General features: G+C 36.5%; 4 protein-coding genes and 1 non-coding gene across 5 annotated transcripts; 3 read left to right on the forward strand and 2 right to left on the reverse strand.

The window, feature by feature from the left end:
* Positions 1–172: 172 nt before the first annotated feature.
* On the reverse strand, positions 173–6302 carry LOC105160856 (putative apyrase 7). Its single transcript, XM_011078353.3, has 3 exons — positions 6067–6302; positions 1264–3329; positions 173–1113 (listed from the first exon to the last, which is right to left on the reverse strand). The coding sequence occupies exons 2-3, from the start codon at positions 3272–3274 to the stop codon at positions 812–814; spliced, it is 2313 nt and encodes a 770-aa protein (XP_011076655.1). The 5' UTR covers positions 3275–3329; positions 6067–6302; the 3' UTR covers positions 173–811.
* A 769-nt stretch (positions 6303–7071) lies between these two features.
* On the forward strand, positions 7072–7153 carry TRNAS-CGA (transfer RNA serine (anticodon CGA)). Its single transcript has one exon. It is a non-coding gene; the product is annotated as a tRNA-Ser (tRNA).
* Positions 7154–8197: 1044 nt separating this feature from the next.
* Positions 8198–12778, forward strand: LOC105160858 (eukaryotic translation initiation factor 2 subunit alpha homolog). The gene is made up of 7 exons (XM_011078356.3): positions 8198–8831; positions 11002–11058; positions 11148–11234; positions 11313–11459; positions 11565–11669; positions 12167–12265; positions 12449–12778. Exons 1-7 carry the CDS (start codon positions 8448–8450, stop codon positions 12602–12604), a joined length of 1035 nt encoding a protein of 344 aa, XP_011076658.1. The 5' UTR covers positions 8198–8447; the 3' UTR covers positions 12605–12778.
* A 1602-nt stretch (positions 12779–14380) lies between these two features.
* LOC105160859 (S-adenosyl-L-methionine-dependent methyltransferases superfamily protein) lies at positions 14381–19088 on the forward strand. Its single transcript, XM_011078357.3, has 8 exons — positions 14381–15102; positions 15767–15916; positions 17111–17381; positions 17459–17569; positions 17812–17986; positions 18079–18321; positions 18401–18595; positions 18750–19088. Exons 1-8 carry the CDS (start codon positions 14584–14586, stop codon positions 18943–18945), a joined length of 1860 nt encoding a protein of 619 aa, XP_011076659.1. The 5' UTR covers positions 14381–14583; the 3' UTR covers positions 18946–19088.
* Positions 19089–19291: 203 nt separating this feature from the next.
* LOC105160860 (peptide-N4-(N-acetyl-beta-glucosaminyl)asparagine amidase A) lies at positions 19292–21387 on the reverse strand. The gene has a single exon (XM_011078358.3). The coding sequence runs from the start codon at positions 21325–21327 to the stop codon at positions 19510–19512; it is 1818 nt and encodes a 605-aa protein (XP_011076660.1). The 5' UTR covers positions 21328–21387; the 3' UTR covers positions 19292–19509.
* Between the last annotated feature and the right edge of the window lie 3077 nt (positions 21388–24464).

Raw genomic sequence — 24464 nt, forward strand, 5'->3', positions numbered from 1 at the left:
GTATGGGAGATGTGTTGGGTCAACTGAAATGGTAATACAACTGGAACCCCACAGCAGAAATTCTTGAAGGCCGGGACTTGGGGTTCAGCATTCAATGTTCTGGACAAACCAGGATCCACATGGATAAACCATAAAATGATGAGAAGATCTCTTGTTGTGAAGAATCCAACTGTGAGCAAAAAACCTTGTCAAGAATGCATATCATAAAGGATTCCATGTCCTAAACAACTTCTAGTGTGCGCTAAGTTGTCCTCAATTTTATACAAATAATGAAACATGAATATAAAAAATCTCTTAGTATCTAAATACTGAGTACCCAAGATTCTCCAAGAACCTGTGTCTGGTAATTTAAATGAATCCGTCTGCAGTATCCTCGTGTGTCTTACAATAGCAACACTAAATTGTAAACTAATTCCTCCTTTATGAGACTTAATCACGATAAACGGCCTCAACTTTCTCATAAGGTTGCTGTAGATCTCAGAGTGAGATGCTGCAACCATAGTTAAAGCTTCACAGGCAGTTTGAGTCAATTTTACAACAAGTTGAAGGAGCTTTAACGACGTATGCTGAACTTGACAACTTCAGCTTTCTTCCGTGTGGCAATTCCACAAAACATTCTGTGTGCCCTTTCTGGAGAGCCCAAGGCAATGACCTATGTTACACCTACTCACAGATGATCTTTCAAAACATCCCAGGAGAAGCAAACCAAGACAAACAGTCGGGAGTATGTTATCTTTGTCTAAGGTGAATTACTTTCCCGATCTTGTGCTTAGGGTGGTTTAAAATCTTCCAAGAGAATCAGCTATTGGTATTAAACCTTCCCCAAGTGTGCTTCAGCAATTGAAGAATTGAGGTCTTCTCGAGATTGAGATCTTCTACTTTGAAGGCGCATTTGACTTCTGTTGGGGGTCCAGAAGGCGAGGTTACTGTTGTCAAATTGCATCTGCCCTAAGCTGCCCGATGAGTAACTATGTGATACACCGCCAGACGGAGAATAGAAGGGTGATTCAGAGAATTGGATGCCCCCACTGCCAGAACCAAGTCCAGTATCAAATGGGCTTTGCTGGTTACCTGCAACGGTTGGACTTAGAGGCATCTTTACCCTTCCATCCCCTAAAACACGATAATCAAGAAGGGCACACTGTATATGAGTATACAAATCTAAAACCTGAAGTTTTAGACAAAGTGATTGCAGTATAGATACTGTACCATGTCACCACAACAAAACAACAAAAAGTTTAAAAGAGAAAAAAAGGATTTTACCTGTATTGATAGGGGGGCTCCAGCGTTGAAATCGGAAAGGAGCTGGAATGCTGAGAACTGATGTGGACGTTACACTGTTATGTCTGAAAAGTGGGAGATATGGCCTTCGAAAGAATTTTGGTACCCCCCGGTTGCCAACATAGGAAAATGCACAGAGTACCATAAGCAGTGAAGCAAACAAAATGGCAAAAAGAAGAAATCGATTTATCTTCACCTCGAATATATCATAGCTGTAAAATTTTCCACCATATGGAAATGCTTTTCCAGCTTCAAACAAAGCAACTCCAAGGGTCCATGTGATGCTTCCAGAGCCGATGATTACATGGCTATCAGTAATGTGCAATCCTTCTCTCAAGAGGAGCACAACATATGGTGACCTGAAGCAATATTGTTCTATAAAAGGCTGAGGAACAACACTCTTTTTTGCAGCATCCCAATTCATTTCACAAAATTCACGACCCTTCTCTAGTACATCATCCAGAGCAGCATCAGGAGTCAAGTTGAAAAACCGGTACACCACATAGAAGCCAGACATGGCATAAAACTGGCCAGCAGGACGAGGCAGATTTTCAGCAAGTGCACATGGTTTCAGCTCACAATCAATTCCTGGGGAATGATCTGACCATTCAGACAAATTAACAGCAACTTTGGCTAGTTTACTACATTCTGCCCAGTTTGGAACTCCAATAAGCTGAACTGGAATCCCAGTCTTTTTTCCTTTAGCCATATCTTTCCCTCCAGTAGGAGAACTTCCATCCTGAAGGTGAATGGATGAACAATGCGAACACATGAACTCCTCTTTGTAACCCGACTGCAAACAAGGATGATTAATTTCAACTTTTCCACTGACCAGATCTGCATCAGAAACCCGAGGAAGCCTCTTGAGAAGATGAGCAACAGATTTATCGAATGCATCATTGAGTCCATATCCAGCTAAAGAATAGGCAGTTAGATGGTGCTCAACAGGACCAAGGCTTAGTTTTAAGCTCATCTCATCATGATCACCTTGTTCACCCTCAAAAGTAACCTGCAGTGATGAGCCACCCAAATCAAGTGCACCATATGTTTCCTTTTCAGGACTGGACCCCAAGGACTCAGTGTGATAATTCAAAGCTATCCATCCATAATAAGCTTCCTCCACACCAGTGATAATTTTTACCCACTCCTTTTTGCACAAAAAACGTGAGCTCTTTAGAATTGACCAAGCATTATTAAGAAGCCATTCAGAGTCCGAACTTGGTAGCCTGCGGACTCCAGCTGTTGCATAAAGAAAGAGAGAAGTTGTCTTATGTGACCTTCTTGGAATTTGCTTCTCAGCCCATTGAATAAGAGGTTGTATTGCTTCACTCAACCCCGATATATTACGCAGCAATTTGTCAAGTCCAGGCTCAGTCTCCATTCTATTGTAAGCCCGCCCACTCTGGGAACCCGATTTCCTCTGGAAACTATCAGGCAATGATTTCAATAAAATAGGAAGATTGCCATATTTTTTATGATTAATAGATGCCTGGTATACATAAACACGTGTCCCAGTGCTGCCACAGTCTAGGACAACATAGAACCTGGAAGGTCCTCTAGACCAGTTTGAGTAAAGATACTGGAGGGCAAATGACAGAAAAACAATCATCGACAAGCAGAGGAGAACACATATAACTCGCACCCACTTCTTCTGCCTGGATGGAATTCCAGGTGATACCTTCTCCTTGGAAAAACTTGCAACACCATTTTCTTTTTGCAAGAAATATGATGGTAATGCATGACTTGAAATTCTTTCATTTCCTGGGCTAAGATTGGCTTCTTCTAGATCAAGTCGGCGGTAAGTAGACAAATCTTGAAGAGATGAGGAGAGTTTCAAATTACTCTTCTTCTCTGGGCTGGAAAAAGAATAACCATGAAGAGCACCAGGAATAGGCGGCAATCCAGTTGATTTATATGAAACGGTAGATGCCTTCGGGCCTGACGAACGAGTTGGTGCAGAAGAAAATAATTCTGCAAATTTACCGAAGACCATGTTTGGAGAAATTACTAGCAGTCCGAATAATTGGCGTTACCCCTTCTGGTACAAGCTATAACAATATAGCAGACTATTAGTAGGCACTTGAGGTATTGCATGCAAAGATCTAGTTGTTCCAGCATAATTCACGTGATAGGAAAAGCCATATTACTTGACGGAGATGATATATAAATGACTAAAACAAAAAGAAACAGCACAAAAGTATATAGCCTTTACAGATGAATTAAATGACAAAGCTGCCACTTCATAGAGCAGAAACATTTAGCCAGAAAAAATAATGTGCGGTGCTATCTGAACAGAGAACGGACATAGTAGTTGCAAATAATCACAGACGCTAAGCCTTATAAAAATTGATGAATAAAAATATAAAATTCATTAAAAAATTTAAATTAATATAAATCATAGCAAATACAATATACAATTAGATAAATACAAGTAATTCTTATAAGTATTATTGCAAATAATGAGGGGTAAATTGAAATCTATAAGTCTGCATATTCTGAAAATGTGCAAAATCACTTCAGCATTTCGATATTGTTTTTTAGGACAATTTTGTTATGTTGGTTGACATGCACTTTTTAGCAAACATTCCCCTTAACCCTATGTCTAATTGCAACATATTGGTTTCAAAAGTCCAGGATTTGACAATATCATCCAAACTAAATTCAACACAAGTTCCTTTTTGGATAATAGATCTTTAGAAGAACTAGAAATATTTGTTCTCATTTCCACATCCAATTTTGCTTCTTCCACATCCAATCTTCTTTTAAATGTTGCCTCAACTTGATTTAGCAAAAGATCCCGCCAAATTTTGTTGTTTCTTAATAACAATTTACCAATGTCTTGAAAATAAAAACCTATGTTTATATTCATAAATTTCATAATCAATTTTTACTCTTAAATATATCTAAGCTTGTCTTTTTTTATCTTGAGACTTGAATAAAAAGTTACAAATAAAATAATGAACAACAAAAATTTCGGCATAAACAATAAATTTCTTTTGTCTGCGCATTCTATTGGGAACTCTGTCTACAGAAACCCAAAATGTTATTTGAAGAAACTAAAATTTATTTTATCTAATAAATAAAAGTAGAGTACCAAACCAACAAACGGAACAAATTGGACAAAAAATACATAAATTCAAAATAAAAAAATAAAACATAAAGACAAAAACGATTTCAAGATGGATTATTATTTGGTGTTGAGAAAAAACACAAGATGGCAACAAATTCACCTTTTTGGCTTAGGTAGGGAATACGGGTTCTAACTTCTACATGGAGAGAGTTTCTAAAAATAAGGTGTGAGCAATTGTTTGGTACATGAATTAAGATGATCGTTTTTTTTTCCCATAGGGCCTTGGAATTTGATACGCCAAGTCCAAGCCCTATCAGCCGCTAGGGCTTGACGTGGCTTGGTTTCACTTGAACTGTTGTTACTACTAAGTACTGGGCATACTTAAAGTCTTTTTAAAGAAAAAAGAAACAAATAGTAATTCAAATATCTTCACATCATTGTCAAAGGAGGTGGTTCTAATATTACCTTTTCTATGATTATCTCATAATCCTTGAAACAATTTAAAATTTCATTAATTCTTGATTACGAATAAGAAGTACATGATTGTTGGGTGCTATAAACATGACTACATTTAAGAGCATAGCTAAAAAGCAAGGCACAGAGTCCTCTCTAGAGGAAAAGATCAACAATAAATAATGCCAGGGTACCGATCAACGACTTATACTAGAGTACATCTCCACAATAGTGTGTATGTGTGTGCGTGTGCGTGTGTTTATATATACATATATATTATATAGAAAGATACATAGATAGATAAACTCTAAATCTTCTTCAGATAACTGCACATTCCACGTCCACCGGACAATTGAATCTCATATCATGGACATCTCCAAGCAAATCAGAAAGCACTACGGAAGGCCATAAATGGACAAAATACCCTACCTCGATGCATCTAACATTTCATATCATCCCCTCCCACAACCAGTATATAAATGCTCAAGAACTCACTTCAATTTAAAAACGATAAAATCATGTGGACTTGCAACCTTGACATTGAGTGCATGGTGGCCCACAGGTGGAGATTCAACTCAATAAAATACAATCTAGGACACTTAGTTCATACATATTAGCAACCATCTACATGGATCTCCACCCTAAATAATTGAGAAATTGATATGAAAAATTCCAATAACATGCATCAGAAAGATTATTTGTCAACCATGTTAGTTGCATGGTTCAGCAATGACCTGTGCAACTACAAACATGATGCAAGACGAACAGAAAAACGGCTCAGTCTGTACAACGGGATATTATCAATCAACACCAGCTTCTCACAATCGTATTTACTCCATAAAACAATACTAAAAACCATACCCAAATCCTAATCTTTGACATCCCAAGGTCTTGTTCACCAAACCTTGGTACATCCTGTTCTTCTAAACAGTTACAGTCATCAAGGTGCCTTCTTTATTATAAGATCCCAATCCATTCTCATTCCCTCTCAACTTTTACCTATACAATTGCAAATTTCACCAAATTCACATAGCAATCAAACCATTCTCCTACAACTCCAAACTAAGAAATCAATTCGACCACAATATTAACTCTTATCACTTTTTTTATGCTATCCAAGATCGGCAGAAATAACCAAATTGGACAGCAGAAAGCGACTGAAGATCACAGATCCTCGCAAGCTACCGATAAGAATATACCGAAAGAAAATGCAAAGAAATTGACAAAATCTTAAATAAAGCGAGGAAGAGACTCCTCCTTACCATCAGATCATTGCAAAGTTGAATTCAACTGCCTTCTTCTGGTGCTCCACACGGCAGATCCAAATTCCGAAATGGGGTTCCGGGTTTAACCGAAAGAAAAACAAACCCCAGCAGTCTCTGCCTGTTGAACTACTCCTCCACCATCTCTCTCTCTCTCTCTCTCTCTCTTGATGTGGTAAGAGAGGTTTGAAGTTTTCAGTTTTCACACCAAAGCAAAGTTTAAACCTTTTTCTCTTCTCTGTTTCTTCACTTTCCTTTTTTGTTTAGCATACTAATTAAATTAGTATTAGTAGCTATTTTTTTATTTAGCAAAATTAAAACTTGAGCATAAGTATTTCCTTTTTTTTAAAAAAAAATCACTGTAAATTATGTAAAAACAATTGTTTGTACCATCATCAAAGTGTTCTCTATATTAATTATTATATAATTCACAATTTGAAAAACTCAAAAGGTATTTATTGCTTATTACTTGTGTAAAAAAAGTATTATTTTTTCAGGTTTTTGACAATTGATAAAGAAATTAAACACTATCGTTAATAACAAATCTTATTGGTTGTTCATCGTGTCTAGCTTAGTTGAGAATTCGAGATCTATATGTCAAGTGCACAGTTAACCAAATTGGGCCAACCTGACACAAGATCAATTGAACCAACAAAAATAAGTTAGTTCGACCCAGGCCTGCTTGGGACCTCTCGGTCCCAAGTATCAATATCTGAATTTGATACCTGGGATTGGCACACTTGAATGGATACCGGATTTGATAGCAAATATTAATATTTTATTCACCGTCACAGATACCACAGCCAACAACTGTTGTATGGTTGTAGTCAATTACTATTTGCTATGGCTATTTTGTTTTTGATTGCCCTGGTTACATGCTATATTTTTTGTAGTGAGATGAGTTGTATATAATATGAACATAAATGCCAATTTTTTAGTTTAATGTGATTTATCTTTAAAAACATTCCAGAAATAATATTTCATCTTTCAGTTGTATACACAACCGTCGATTTGTCCGAGTGGTTAAGGAGACAGACTCGAAATCTGTTGGGCTCTGCCTGCGCAGGTTCGAATCCTGCTGTCGACGTTTCCTTTGTTCTCACCATTCCCAGTTTTGCAAATGCATTTTACAATAAACCACAAATTTCCCCCTCTTCGCACCCCTGCTATAAATGCCTTAATTGGAACTTCTTCCGCTTCAGATATGATTGTGATTGTTTAAAGTGTCATCTCATTTCATCATATTATATCAGATAAGAAAAAATGAGTCTAAATTGAACTAATATGTTTTTGTTTTCTTTTTTTTCTTAATTTATGATTTGATGTAAGATAAGAGTATAATAATAATAAATAATGTGACGTATAAAATATATTAGGTAAAAGTTTCGTGCCAATAGTAGAACACCTGCCCTTGTGCCCACATGGGCCATTTCATTCCAATTGTCACGAAATATAATCAAGCAATATGGTATAAGAAAGCATAATAATACTAAAAAATTGGGAGACAACCAAGACAAGTACCCTTTCTACAACAATTCAGTAATAGCAAAATATGTTGAGAATTTTCAGTTTCGTGTAATTGAAATAAATGTTTTGAAATATAATAATCAGATTTAAAAATCAAAAGCAATAATAATCACGTTGGAAGACAATAAGTTTACAGTTAGAACACTGTTAACGACAGAAAATTTAAAAAGAATATTTACATGAGAATTGTATCGTAACAATTTTCAGTCCAATGAAAATCGTAAATTTAACCAAATCACAGAGTTCACTGCTTGTTTTGAAAGAAATATACGTCCAACATCAATAGTGCACCGGGTACAACGTGATTTTTTCTAAGATTAGACGATTGTACTTCTTTCTATGTAGCATCATACCGAATAACACTTGGATCGAATATTCAGAAGCCTATCTACTGAAATTAAGCTAAAAAGCTTAGAATTGAGAGGAAAAACCCAAGAATAAGAAATGAGAAAAGAGTGTTGTTTATAGTTTTTGTGTCTGACTAGCCCTTTTAGGCATGGTTTGCAGCCTCCCATTTACCACCCCCACTAAATAATGACAAAGAAAAGGTGTTAAAACAAATTTAATGCAAACAACACCCTCCTCTAAAACATTTACTATGAAAAAGAACTAAGTGAACAACATGTAACTTAGTACATATGAAAGCTTACCGATTACCAAATAAAAGAAAAGGGCCATGCCCGCTTTCAAGTGTAGTTGATTTTGTGAAGTAAAAGTGTGAAATCTTGTGTGTAAATTTCTCTCCCGCATCCGCATACCCTTCTTTCTCGCTCAAATCTCCTCAAAACCCCAAATACCCAGAAAGAAAACCCTAATTATCTACTCTCAGTCGGAGTTAAGCCCGACCCGTTTCGATGGCGACAAACGGGCCGAATCTCGAGTGCCGGATGTACGAGGCCAAGTACCCGGAGGTGGACCAGGCGGTTATGATACAGGTCAAGAGCATGGCTGACAGCGGTGCTTACGTTTCACTCCTAGAGTACAACAATATCGAGGGCATGATTCTCTTCTCTGAGCTTTCCCGCCGCCGCATTCGGAGCATCAGCAGTCTCATTAAGGTGGGCCGCATCGAGCCGGTAATGGTGCTCCGTGTTGATAAGGAAAAGGGTTACATTGATCTTAGCAAGAGGCGTGTTTCGGAGGAGGATATTCAGGCGTGTGAAGAGAGGTTCAATAAGAGTAAGCTCGTTCATTCCATTATGCGGCATGTTGCTGAGACCATGAACATTGATCTTGAGGTTGGTGTTTATCTTGATTGGCTCTTGGTGCTGTTTTCATGTGAGGTGTTGTATGAATTTTGTGTCTTTGATTCTGTTCACAGAATTGGATTGAATTTTGGTTCTTTTCGGGCCAATGGAGATGAGAGTTTCTTGAGTTGTGTTGGAAAATTGTATCTTTGGATTGGGGAGCTTAAATGCTTGTAATGGTGTTGTATGAGTGAGGACAGGGAAGTGGCTCGAAATAGTTCTAAACTTCTAATTTGGTTGAAATCAAAGTTCTCTGTAAAATTTCAATCCAATTGCTTGCAGCATGCTTGGGTTTTTAGAGTTGGAGTCAGTTTCATATCAGGTTCTTGTTTCATGTGTCAAAATTGTATCTGTAAGAGTATGATATTGTACGAGATATAATTGAGGGACGAGAGAAACTAAATTTGGTTGTGTTAATTGATGCATCACGTGGCTACATTATGAGGAACTTGAGAAAATCTTGTGGTCTTCATCAAGTCCTATTGACTCCAAGGAGTGGCTTATGGCATTCCGGTCTAGTTTTTTATGAGAGATCCGGTGTTTGAGGGTGAGGGTCACTGCTAACCCAAGCAATCATCGATTAGGAAGTATGCAATGAAAATAGGTACAACTAATTCCTGTTTTCATAATAAATACAGTTTATTTAGTTTTTATTTCTGTAGTGGCTCTAAGGAAATTTAGAAAGAGCAGAATGGTTATGGAACAATGAAGAAACTATCTCTTTGGTGTCTATTTGAAGCGATCTTTTAGACTAACGAATCTCGTTTCTTGTATGTGGAGGTGTATATTTATTGGGTTTTTTACTCGAGGTACTGTAATAATATCTTTGACTATGTGGGGGGTTCAACATTTCATTGGATGTTGAAAAGATTTTTTCTTGTGAAATAAAAGACTATTGCATTTTACAAGGGAAACTTCTAAGACCTTCATGACAAACTGAATACTACCTTGGTATTTGTTGACCGACCAACTTACTGATATCGCTTTGGAAGATTATTGGAAAGACTTTGCTAGTCTGAACAGTGGTTTTGAATTGAAAGTTATGGATAATGAGCTTCAGGGACGACAAGATTGAGCGTTGCAGAATTGGGTAGTTCTTGTTCTATGCTGCATTCCGCTTTCTTATACCAGTTTTGACACCAAAAATGAGAAGCAAGAAGGATAAAGGGGAATTAAAAAATTTAACATTTATGAAGATCTACAGTGAAGTGGTTAAAGATGTAAATCTGTTTACTGCTTGTCTCTTATTCTGTTCTGTAAGGGTTAATAACTCTAGCCTTTATATTTTTATATGAATTGGTAGGTTAACTTGTCTTTAGAAATTCATAGCAAGATTATTGGTTACTTGAATCACCAAAAGTTCCTAAGAATTGAGATATATGATTGACATCCACAAGTGTGTTGCTGCTTTCCTTGTAGGAAAAGAAAAGAATTTGTAGAGTTGGGACAGCTCAGCAAGTCAGCCATGTGTTCCTTATATTTTCAACTTCAGCACAATTTCAAGTTGATGTTAAAACTTTGGAAAGAAGTCATATATTTCTATATTTATATGTGCGTGCAGGGTGGTGGTTGGGTGTGAGTGCATGAGTGAACCTAGTGATTTAGCTGATGGTGAAGTTTAACTCCACTCCCCCTTTCCCTCCCCATGATAAGTAATATCCACGAATTGAGTTGGGGATGTTGACATTCTCTTTTGAATGTATTGGAACAGTGACCTCTTTTCAACGATTGAAGTTCTTTCTAAATCAACCTTTAAGCCAATAATGTGGCACTTGAAAAGACTTTGGGCCACTAAGTTTCAGAACGCCACAAACTCATCCTTGCAACTCTCCCTTAGTGTGAATATCTTTTTTTCTTTTTTCTTTTTTTCTGGAGAGTTCATTGGATAATCAATAATGATGTTATTAACTCCTGCTATTTGTCAGGAGGTATTAAGATTGTTCTTGTTAAATGAACTGGGTATAATGTGGTACATTTTGTATGGTTTGGCTACAACTCATGGCTGTTGTGTATGTTTCATCCACATTGGAGGTTATGTTTCTTGTTTCCTAGTTGTTCTTGTTCAGTGTTTCTTTAGATTATTCCAACTTTTACGTTACGTACCTGTGCTGACACTTGTTTATCACTATGTGGTCTACTAATTGAGAGTATTTTATGGTAGGATCTTTATATCCACGTTGGCTGGCCTTTATACAGGAAATATGGTCATGCATTTGAGGTGAGAAAACGTGCGGTTTCACATTTTCAATTAATACTTATGGCCTGAGATGAATATTTACCTCTATTGATTTGCATGTAAAAATGCAGGCCTTTAAATTGATCGTTAATGATCCTGATTCAGTGCTTGATTCCCTCACCCGTGAAGTCAAAGAAGTTGGCCCTGATGGACAGGAGGTAGGCTTCTTTCACATTTAAGGTTTGCATTAATCCTCAAATTGTTGATGTAACCAATTACATTTGGTTATTCTGTAGGTGATGAAAGTGGTTCCTGCTATATCAGAGGAAGTTAAAGATGCTTTAGTGAAAAATATTAGGAGAAGAATGACGCCGCAGCCTTTGAAGATTCGGGCAGATATTGAAATGAAATGTTTCCAGTTTGACGGTGTTCTTCATATAAAGGTCATACTCTTTCAGTTACTTATTCTTTTGCACTTCAAGAATGTCTTATCTTCCTGCAGAAGAAGGTTCTGAGTTACAAGTGCTGATCTGTGCTGAACTTTGCAGGAAGCAATGCGTAAAGCTGAGGCTGCTGGCAACCAGGATTGCCCCGTTAAGATTAAACTTGTTGCCCCTCCCGCCTATGTCCTTAACACCCAGACTCTCGACAAGGTAAATGATAATATTTCTCTAAACGTGTTTGGGTTGAAGGCTTAAAATTTGGTATCTGCATGAAATTTGACTTGTTTTTACCTGTTTGGCTGTTTTCCAGAGGAATAAAAATGATATATTTTGTATTGTTTTCTTTGGCGGCAAATACTGACAGGGGATGTCCATGTAATTTTTTAAGATCAAGGGGGAAGGCTGTAACATGACAAAATTTCAGGGCTCTATTCTTAATTATCCCTAAATCTGTATATGGGCACATTTTGATCCCAATTAATGTTCTATGCGCAATTGAGATTTGAAAATCCATGTCCATGTTATGCACAATCTTCTTATCATTCTCAATTGTATGATCAAGATTTAGCAGTGGGAGGTGGATTATTTTTTGTCAGTCCATTTTTTGGTGCCTACTTATATTCAGTAGTTGGAGATCAAGAACCATGTGGAGCAACAAATGAAATTCTTGTAGTTCCTAAATCAACTTCATTTTGTTTGTAATGCAGGAGCAAGGTATTGCAATCCTTAACAAAGCAATTGAAGCATGCATGGAAGAAATTGAACATCACAAAGGAAAACTTACTGTTAAGGAGGCACCAAGAGCGGTGAGGCTCACTGCATATGCTAAATTAGATTTGACTTTTACTGTTTAGATTCCACCACTTGTTCCTGGTTCTGAAAGATGTTGCACGTGTCATCTGTTTTGCCTCGGCGGTTATTTTCAGTCTGATTGATGTTGGTGAATTTTTTTTCTCTAACATGAATCTGATGAGGATGGTTATGTTCAGGTGAGCGAACGGGAGGATAAATTACTTGCTGAGCACATGGCTAAGCTCGGACGTGAAAACGAGGAGGTCAGTGGCGACGAAGACAGTGAAGAGGAAGAAGATACGGGAATGGGAGAAATTGATGTGGAGAACTCCGCAGCAGGGATTACAGAGTGAAACTGTTTTCTTTTCTTCAATTCGGGAAACTTGTTCAACGATTTTATTCATTTTCCTTCATTTTGCAACCCGCGATTCAAATGGTTGTATGAAACTGATACTTCAATACCAGTTCCCAGATTACTGTTTGGTTATTTGACAAAGATCAATTGCAGTTTCCAATTTTGGCCAAAATCTCGATGTTTTGAGAGTTTGGGAGCAGTTTCATGCCTTTACAATATTGATCTCTTTTCTTTATTTGCTTTAGCCTGAACCAGAGCATGTGTACTAACATATTTACATGCAATACATTAGCAGCAGCAGCCACTAAAATGATAAAAGTGTTTCACTTTGTATTAGAGTGTATTTGCAATAGTGTGTTTTTGTGGAGAATAAATTGTACAAAAAGTTATTGTTAAGCAGTCGAAGTTTGAGGGTCGGAGGAAAATTAAAAATTGGAGTATTGGAAAAAATAATTTATATCTACGATAAGCTATAGAAATGAGTTGAGGGCCCTTACAGGGGGGTGTTTGAAATTTTTTACTTTTTTAAAAGTGCGCAAGTGATTAGAAGTAAAGACGCAAAAGTTGTCGGTGTTTGAAAGTAATATTGTAAGTAGAAAAAAGTTGATGTGGTTTATTTGTGAAATTACCTAACTATCTTGGTAGGTGTGTAGATTTTAACCATTATATGGGGTGCTTTCAAAATATAAAAAAAAATATAGTTAGGCCAAAAAAATTAAATTTTTTTACAAAAATACCTTAAGGTGCAATAAATATATTATCACCAGCTTCCAACCTTTAGCTTATTTGAACTTAATTTGAGACAAGTATAAACATAAATTGTATTTGCAAACACCTTCATTTAGTTTAATTTAAGCTATAATGTGAAATCACTTAATTTAAGTTTTTGCAAATACTTCAATACATTCAAATTAGAAATTTTATATCACACACATACACACTCTCTTTTCACCTTATTTCTACTTAAATCTTATCTTTTAATGAACTTAGTTTAGTTAATTTTAGATTATAAGGTTAATTACACTTTCAAATATGAATTATACATTCCTCCAAAAAATTTCATAATTATACTTACATCCTTTTTGAAACTCTCTTTACACCTGGCTCCTTATGTTAGGTTCAGACGAAAAATACCGATATTAGCAAAAGTATATAAATTTTTAATTTACACTGCAAACAGTATATGTTGCAACCACTTTTCAACTTTACTCCAAATCGACTTATAAATAAAGATAATTTTGCAGCCATAGGGGAAACTCATATTAGTGATTGTCAATTCACTTCGATTATTACACTATTGTTCTTGCATTATTTCAAGTTATTTCAATTACTCCTTCAATTAAGCAATTACTGGCATAAATATTTAAGTGCTAACCCTTACTTTGCAAGTTAATTATTCTCTTTTAAGATTTCATCCATAACCAATATGATGTTACTAGATCCCATAAGCATCACATACGTAATACATTTATCATTTATTAGTAATAAAAATATAAAATAAGATTAATTACACTTATATCCCCTCTTAAAATGTGAAATTATAGATTTACTCAAAAAAGTTTTGAAATTATAATTAGGGTTTGAAAAAAAAAAAAAACCAACGTTATCGAAAAGATTACATAACTTTTAATTTTATCCCTTATTAAACATTTACATTTAATAATTTTACACTTCTAAGAAAAAAAGATGTATTAATATTATGCTAACTCCATGTATCATATCATGAATGATTAAACAAACAAGTCCTACCCCCCCTCTTGAAAGTTTGTCCTTTTCCTCAACAATCAACCACATTTCAATTCGAAATCTCTCGCCTTTACTGGTTTCCTCCTCTCTCCTCTCCTCCATTGCTCCTTTACATTTACCTCTATCTTTCACCCACGCGGAGCTCCCTTCTCTCTTACCTCCAGTCCACACAGTAATGTCGGCAAGATCAAGATCCCAAACAAGAATCTGATCTCCGATAACTGATTGAAAATGGCGGTATCAGCACACAGCCTCTTGCAAGAAAGAAAGTACCCATTCATATTCGCCTTCTTTATCTTACTAATATTCGTCACTCTCCGCCTCATCTCCAACTCGCAGACACCCGCCGCCATCGCTGCCGATCTCGCTAAATCCAACCCTTTTCCCTCCAACCCCAAGACTCCTCCCATTTCCAGCCCTTCAAACAGTAGCACCATTTCGCTGAATAATGACTTGAGAAATGGTAATATCAGTTCTGATTCTAATACTAATACGGGTGCAAGTGTAGATAACGCTGCTGCTGTTGACGATGGCGATCAGGTGGTGGATGTGGAGTGGGAGCTGTGCAAGGGATCAGGGGCGGTGGATTATATACCGTGTTTGGATAATTGGAATGTGATAAAAGCGTTGCCTTCGCGCAGGCATATGGAGCACAGGGAGAGGCATTGCCCCGACCCGAGTCCCAAGTGTTTGGTTCCTTTGCCTAAAGGGTACAAAATTCCGGTTCCGTGGCCTAAGAGCAGGGACATGGTGAGATCATTCATTCTTTGGTGGTAAGATTTATGTACTTATTTAGTTTGGGTTTCTATGGTTGGTTTTTGTCGTATCCGGGGAGCTTCTTGTCTAGTTTCTTGGATTTAGCTCTTGAGCTGCTGCACTTGATGTTCGGGATAAGTTGTAGTTGCCAAACATGATGGTGTTATTATGGGATGGAGCAAGTTAACTTAATTTTACTCGTGTTTGTGAAGAATACTTCAACTCATTGTAATATATCTGCAATAAATGTTCTTGTTTTAAAGATTTCGTGTGGGTGAGTTGAAAATTCTCAGGATAAGATTGGGTTAACTTTGAGATTAACTTATGAAAATGACAATATTATTACTTGAACACAATAGTTTCTTTTCTTTTAAGTTGTTGTGGTTACATCACATACCTTGCTGGTTGTGTTTGTTTTTCACTAAAACTTGAAAGCAAATTTTCTGAAGTAAGTTTCACTATGCCAAATGTGGTGGATACTTAGTTAATCGGTCCTTTGTTACTACATCTATGGTGGCTGCTCTACTATAACATCTATGGTGGAAATGTGTGGTGGATACTTTGTTAATTGTCCGCTGTTACAACACTTATTGTGACTGCTCTGCTGTAAGATCTACAGTGGATCCTTTTTCACTTATTTGGTTCGCATGGTTCGCAGATATGGTACAACAATGTTCCCCATCCTAAGCTTACTGAATACAAGAAGGACCAGCATTGGGTGGTTAAATCAGATGATTACTTTGTTTTTCCTGGCGGTGGCACACAATTCAAGAATGGAGTCAATCAATATATTGAGTCTATTGAAAAGGTAGTCCCACATAGTCTTAACTGCAATGCCTTGTTTACTTCCATGCTGTACGCTCAACCAAATTACTTATTTGAAGTAACCTCTATTGCTTATTATGTTGTTTGTCTTAACAACTGGTGTGAGGGACATGCAAGTGTAGTTGCTAACAATTGGAAGACTTAGTAAAATCTTCTTGTATTAGCTCTTGGGATATTGGTGTGAAGGAATTAGCAAGCGTCAAATGTCATCTTTTACCCGACAAATTGAAAGGCAAAGTCAGGGTCTCGGGAGTCGGAAAGCACAGTAGGTAGCACTAGAGCCTCATGACCAGTCCTGACACATAGAACAGAGGCTCTCTTTCCAGCTGAAAGCAGAACAAAGACAATAAAAAACGAAAGACATCTTAGACAACAGCCACTTCCCGATCTGATTTCACGGATTTGTACTTGACTTTCTATATGAAATAGCTATGTGACCACTCGTACTTACTCCTACCTCTTATGAGTCCAGAAAGACAAAGACATTGAAGCAAGCAGGGCTAATTAGCATAATCATCTGATGCAAATGAAGCATTGGATAGCTATTTGACATCAACACCATGAGATGTGCACACTCCTGCCCATTGGCCATGGCTTATATTATAATTGCGTGTATAAAGATTGATGTGTGTTGCACTTTATTACATGGATTTGGCCTTCCGAGGTTGTATTTGAAGAGATTTTAGATACAAAACAATTGGCATCTCTAAGATTTTAGATTAATCTGCATAAAGCTTCAGAAAATTGTAGATTTACTCTACTAATGTTAATTATTGTTTACGAATTGTAATTGTTAAAGGTACATGGAATGCATGTTTTGCTATCCACCTTCTCCATCTTTGTATTACATAATTGCTTGAGCAAGGACTAGCAATGTTTTTTGGTCAGTTTTTTCATGGCTGATGAGAACAATTAATCACCTCTCTCTTTGGTGATATGGAACTAGCATCTATTCTGTTATGTTTTAGATATATTGTGATATTGTGCTTCAAGTGTGCTTGAACTTGGTCAGAGTTGCTGGGGCGTATTGATTAGTCTATCGCATTGAGCAGGGATTTGTTGCTTACTACCCTTTTGTGGTTAACTTAGTTCCCTTTTATGACTTTTGATGTGGATCTGGTATCGATTCATGTTTTTTAGCCTGACCAAGATCCGTTTCTTTTCTTCTCCTTTCCAGACTTTGCCAGTGATTGAGTGGGGGAAGAAAACAAGGGTAATTTTAGATGTTGGCTGTGGCGTTGCTAGCTTTGGTGGTGCTTTGCTGGACAGAAATGTCATTACTGTGTCTTTTGCCCCAAAGGATGAACATGAGGCTCAAATACAATTTGCTCTGGAACGAGGAATTCCTGCTATGCTCTCCGTCATCGGAACACAAAAGCTGACGTTCCCTGATAATTCTTATGATTTGATTCACTGCGCACGGTGCCGAGTTCACTGGGATGCAGATGGTAGCAATCGCTTTCTATAACTTGAGTTCTATATTTTGCTAAAAGTTTGTAACATGGGTAATAATTGGAAATTGCAGGTGGAAAACCATTGATGGAACTGAACAGAATTCTTAGGCCTGGAGGATATTTTATATGGTCAGCCACACCAGTCTATAAAAGTGATGAAAGAGATCAAAATGTCTGGAAATGTTCGTGGTCCAGTACACTTCCTCATTACTTTTCTCAGAAACAATTTCTGTGACGGGTTTTCGTTAAAATTTAAGCAAAACAATAAGAATATTGGGTATTTCCTTTAGATTGATTTAAGAATTAGCATCAATAATATTGTGGTCATTACTTGAGCTTCTGTTCTTGTAGCAAATTGCGAACGAGTCATATTTTGTGTACGGTTGACATGTGTTTGTTGACATTGAATCTTTCTTTCTTGCAGCTATGGTAACTCTGACAGAAGCAATTTGCTGGAAGGTAGTGACAAAGACTTTCTTTGATTCTTCCCAAATTGGTCTTGTTATATACCAAAAACCCATGTCATCTTCCTGCTATCAGAATCGCAAAGAGAATAATCCACCACTTTGCAATTGGGGCAACAGGCGAAATAATTCATGGTATTGTATGCCAAAATTTGATGATCATGATCTCCATCATAGCTACCTTAACAATGACCCCTTATCATATGTATCCTTGCATATATATATAGGTATGCGCCTCTCGACAGTTGCCTTGTGCCACTTCCAGTTGACTCAGACAAATGGCCCTCACCCTGGCCTGAAAGGCTCATCAATACACCTCAAAGCCTATCAGCAGTACCAGATGCTGAAGAAACCTTCAAAGGGGATACCAGACACTGGTCTGCACTTGTCTCAGAAGTTTATCTCGGAGGTCTTGGTATAAATTGGTCAAGTGTGAGGAATGTGATGGATATGAATGCTGGCTATGGAAGGTAAATAGGCCTTTTCATATTGTCGTTTTGGTGCTGTTCTTGGTTTATCATTTGGTTTCCTTTTCCTTGCTGGTTACAGTTTTGCTGCTGCACTCATAAGCCAACCACTATGGGTGATGAACGTCGTTCCAATTCACAAACCGGATACTTTATCTGCCATTTTCGATAGAGGCCTGATTGGAACTTACCACGACTGGTGTGAATCTTTTAACACCTACCCTCGAACATATGATCTTCTGCATTCCAGTTTCCTGCTCAGAAACTTGTCTATGAGGTACCCATGAAGCTCCTTTTGGTACATGCTTTCACAGTTTTGTCAAATTATAATATTCCTGAAAAATCTCTATGGAAGATGATTGTGTAGTAATAATTCCTGATCTCTAATTCTAGAAACTATAGCTGAGGTGGTTGTGCACTTCTTTTCTCAGATGTGATATAATATCAGTAGCAGCAGAGATGGATCGCATATTAAGACCAGGTGGATATCTGCTAGTTCAAGACACAATCGAATCTATTTCCAAGATCACACCAATTCTAAAATCTCTTCATTGGTCCACAAAAGTACATCAAGAACAGTTTCTTGTTGGCACGAAAGACTTTTGGCGGCCAGATGCAGAAAAGTAGAGTGTCAAGATCTCTTACATTTTACCATGTATAAGCAGCTTCACCTTAATTTTGTTTCATCAATTGTACGATATTTTTCACATTGTTTACAGTTGAAGTGGGGATTTTTGGAAAATATAATACCAGTATATTGTTAGTTTCAATTGCCTTGCCGTGAATATCATATCTGCCAGTTGCTATCATCATCTGGAAAAAGCAGGGTACTTGGATCTTCTAGCAGAAGGCAAGTATTCCATGCCAAAAGTTCCTCAAGAACTATTTTATTTCTATCTCTGTTTGTTAGGTTATACTGAGCAAACAACTAAGAGTTCGGAATTGAGAATTTGAAGGAAAATGGCACAGAAAAGAAAAGAAACTCAACTCTACCTTGAGCCAACTTTTATTAGAAACTTTCAAGCTCCATTAAAATGTACAACCACTTGTAGAAATATTATTCAATCATCCAAAATATTCACACATAACACATAGAATCCCAAAAATGTTACATCAAAAAGTGGAAGCACATGCTGGGAGAGGAAGAAAAAGGAGAACCTGAAGATTTCATTTCAACACAATAGGATAGATTCAAGAAGAAGCTCTTGCACAAAGAAAGCTTTTTGTGTCATTCTTGATGGAGCCATTCTCAGCCAAAACCTGCCGATTAAAGCAACCAAAACTATCCTTGACAACGTAACTTTGATAAGTAGTTGCTGCACCGGACAACACATCATGGTCCTGCACAAACATCCACCCGCTCGATTTCTGACTGTTATCTAAAGTGCTCTCCAAGTTGCCGTCTTGCTTCTCCTCCTCCAGCGAAAGTTCCGACTTTGTGATCATCAAGTACGTACCCTTGCCTGATCCAGCTAACGTGGATGTTGTTATTTTGAGAGGATATTTTCTCTTCACTGTAATACTTGAAACTGAGGCCCCCGAAGCAGACTCCACCTTCACTTCATTCGTCACCTTTACTTTCTGCTTCACTTCCTTTTCTGTTCCGTTCTTCTTAAACTTTATCGTGTTCTCAAACTTTAACTTACTCCATAGATAGGTAGTAAAATTACCAGCAGTGGAATTCACCCACCCTGAGAACTCAGTTTCTCTCTTCCCCTCAATCTCAAACTTCCCATCCAGCTGTTGGAACTCAGACTCGCGTTCCACACAACGACTCGGGTAATTATACTTAATTGGCCCAGCTTGAACCTTATCCACTTTATCATCCAACCATAAATGCAAATTGGCATCGACTAGCCAAAACGAAATAGCATCAGCCACTCCGAGCCCGAAATAATGCACTTTCCCATCAAGCAACATGCCTAGAAATGGAGTCAACTCGATTTCATAAGAAGGCAAATCAAAAGCCCCAATTGAAACCACAGGCTCCCAGAACAAAGGATTGATCCCTCCAGTGAAGATCACTGGAAATGGAACTACTGATCCAACTACATTGTCATCAAGCTTCACCACAACTTCGCGATACGCCCCATGGCCTCTCTCTGTGGGCAACCCATTCACCTCAATGTATGAATCTGGAGGATTCGAGTACCAAAACTCATCATTCCCGTGAAACGAAACATAAACCTCAATCACTGCTCTGTATGTGTTCAATGGGATTTCAATTCCCTGATAAACTGCATCCGATTCGCTCTGGATTCTGAACCAAAAGCCTTCATCTCCAATAGCAGATATAGGGATAATCATATCTGCCGGTTTCTCATCCAAGTCCAATGAACTCTTCAAGGTCGGTGGTAGTGGGCTATCTTTCAATTTCCTGATGGTTGACTTCCTATTTGATAAAAACAGTGACAAAGCGAGGTTGCTGGTTTTATTGGTAGTACCATTACCGGCCACGTCGTAGTAAAGGAAAGTGAGGTTGACCCTATACACGCCGGTATAAACGTCGTTAACGATGTTTTCGAGCATAACAGAGAGAGTGAGGTTGGACTGCCGGAGGAGGGAGGAGTATCTAGTGACATCCTTCCGAACATTCCATAATATCCCTTCAGGGGTGGGCTCGGGAGTGCTCGTGCGAAGGAGCTCAGCACCAGAGAGCCAGACGGCGGCGATTCGGTCGTACTGGGATCCATTGGAGGAGGCAGAGAGGTGGAGGACAGCGCGGGACCATGAGCAATTAGACGGAGGGGAGTAGGTGGTGTTGGTGGGGGGAAGGTTGATGGTGTTACCGAAGCTGTGGGAGAGGACAGGGAGCGTGCATGACGGGGTGAGGGAGTCGGAGGGAAGAGGGCGCGTGACTTCAATGTATTCTCCGGGTGGAGTGGTGGACCTCCAGCGGTGGAGGCGGTTTTTGGTGAGGTGGGAGTGGTGGGGCGACGGCGGTGAGGCGGAGAGTGGCGGAATTAAGGTGAGGAGGAGGAGGAGGAGGAGGAGAAGAGAAGGATGCATTTTGGTGACCGGAGAGAAAGGCGGGATTTATGACGTTCAGCTTTTGACTGAGAAGCACCTATTGTTACTTGTATATATATATATATATTTGCATAGAGAGCAGGTTTGCACTCATTAGTGCACGTGGCCATGTATTTAAAATGATAGGTCCCGAATCATAAGTACTATAATTAATATATATATCTTCACTAATATTTTAAATTATATTACATTATTTTACTTTATTTAAACATTATCTATATAAAAATAATTATATTAATTATAATTTTATTATTACTAATATTTATAAATTTCTTGCTCTATTTTATTCATATTTTTCAAAATTTATTTTTAAAATAAGATGTAACAATTTATATGTCCTAAAAATATCTTACAAGATGTAAGAGCTTATAAGGTATCGTAAATAAATTTAGCAAATACCCTCTTGTGGAGTGTTAGCAAAATATTGAAAATAAACACTTGTTGGTTTATTACTGCTGAAAATAAGTGCAAAATAATACTTGAATTTTACAACTTTTACTTTTAAACTGCTTGAATTAAATTAATTTAAGCAAAAAACTATATAAATATTAAATTATTTTTTCAAATATTCAAACTCTAATTTTTTTTCCACTTTAATTTTTTATTTTCAAATTCTAATATTTTATAAACTCTAAAAGCACTTTATCTTCAATAAGTGCAACCAAACACCCTTCTTAGTGTGCCTTAAAGGTTGTCTAGCTAAATTTATTTAACAACATATTTTGAATTTATAAAATATTAGATCTGATTTTAAAAATAAAATTTACAAGCATTTAGATAAATTGAAATTATAAAATATTAGTATTATTAATTCTATAAACACCCTCTTAAAATAATCTATCAATTATTACCAAAGATAGATGTAAGTCCAAACAGGTAACAGTACTTTATACACATTCTATGTTGTAATATGTGTCCCATCCGACATATCACCACCTAATATGTATCATTATTAGGGCTTTTTTGCCCATTTATTAGCTTTGCATGAAATATGGGACCATAGATGCAAAATTTCAACAACTTTTTGAATGGAAATATCTGAAAGGACAAAATGACTTGCCTGTGCTACTGCCCTACAAATATTAGCTTAAAATATGGTCTTAGGGCTGTTAGTGTAATGGTTTTTAGAGGATATTTGTATGAGTTTTGGCTTTGAATAGAGAATATACTTGTAATTATAATTATAATTTTAAGGGACGTATTTGTAATTTTATAAAAAATATCGAATGTCTATGTATTTTGATCTAACTTTAAATGGTATCAATATAATCGACTGTAACACTATTTAAATAAAACAATTCGCATGCAATAAATTTATGTGCATAGAAATCAACTAATTGCGTAGGTATATAAATGTGGATAGAGTGAACTTGTAGTAGCAAAAGTATATTGATCCGCATATTCAGATCTAAACTCGTTTACAAGCCCTACTATATAACATGTCTTTTTTTTTTTTTGAACGAGATCACGATCAAACAACATTTTGAAGTTCAATGTGATTAACCCTATTCCATTTTTTGGGTGCAAGCCTAGGAATGTGACTTGCTCATACCCGACATACATGAATTGATTTAGTACTAATTGTTTTCAAAAAATTGATCCAATGTAATTGTGGTGGTAAAAGGTTTTAAATTTTGGTTCTTAAAAGATATGGATTATTGCATTTGAACAACACAAAAAAAAGAAAATCATTCTTGCAAGGTATTGAGGTTTAAGCTTATTTATAAAATTTTATAAGTTTATATATCTTATAAATTAAACTTTTTTTTGAGCTTATAAGATGTTCTAACTTATTTTTGAAAAATATTTAAAATGTTCATGTAAAATAATATTATGGAGTACTAATGACAAAATCATAATTGATTTGAAGAAACTATTGATATTAATATTTTAAAAATAAGTCAGAAACTCTTTACTTTGTTTAGTTATAATATTCTAATATTTTATTTTGGATCTTATAAGCTCATTTTGCTAATAAAGCTTAGGATAAATCATCTCTTTTGAAATTTGACATGATTACAAATACTTCATAATTATTTAAAAATTTGAAAATTGCTCCCTAGTTTTAACATTCATTTAACAACAATTCCATTCCGTTAGTTTCGGTTAAGTTTTCATCAAAATTCTATTATAAATAGGGGTGGCAACGGGGCGGGTTCGGGTGGACCCAGGACCTGCCCCGCCAACTCGGGGAAGGACATGGGACTCACCCCCTCTGGTTATTTTAAATCCCCGCCCCGTCCTAATAGAAAACCCGTCAGGTAAGTAGACCCAACTATATTTTTATTTTTTATTTATTGTACAATATAAAAAAATTAAACATATCAATAACAAATAAAATTGTTCCTCAAATATTCAAGTCCAAAATAAAGTCTCAAATAAAATTAAAATTATTCATAACAAAACAAGCAAAATAATTCAAACAATTGTACAACATCTTCATTCATCACTAATATATATATATATATATATATATATATTACCGGGTCTCGGGGCGGGTCTTTCAAGCAGACCCAGGACTCGTCCCGGACCCGGGCGGGTCTTAGTTTTTAAAACTTATTATGAATTAAGAATTATAACTTTATATATTTAAAAAAATAAAGTATTTTATTGGACTAATATGCATGCTCCATGGATTATTTACTTTACCCACCATAAGATTTTTTCTTTTTCTACAATTTTTTAGTTTTTTTTTTTAAAATCAGTAAGAGTAAAGTAGTAATTTCTACCTCACTGTTTAGGGCTCACATAATTATTTTTCATTTAAAAAAGATATTTATAATTTCAGACAATGCGAGAGTATTAATAGTTATGTCAAACATCATAGAATGTAGCTGTAATTTATCAATCACTTTATAACATCTTACAAATTTTAAAATATCTTGTAAAATATTTTAAAAAATTTATAAATTCACTCAAATGCCCTCTTATATGGTGAGGGATTTATAAAAGAATCACAATGGGGGAGTTGATAAGACAACAATTGATGACATTATTTCAATTGGAAGAGATTTGGCAAGTAGTATCAATTGAGATATCTGTCCAAAATATTATGAGAATGTTTGTGGAAAATAAGCATAAATCCAAAAATTGTGAGGTCAGTTTGGCAGGGGAGT

Source organism: Sesamum indicum, linkage group LG4 (assembly GCF_026168435.1).
Source record: "Sesamum indicum cultivar Baizhima isolate 11 linkage group LG4, ASM2616843v1, whole genome shotgun sequence".
Classification (NCBI taxonomy): Eukaryota; Viridiplantae; Streptophyta; class Magnoliopsida; order Lamiales; family Pedaliaceae; genus Sesamum; species Sesamum indicum.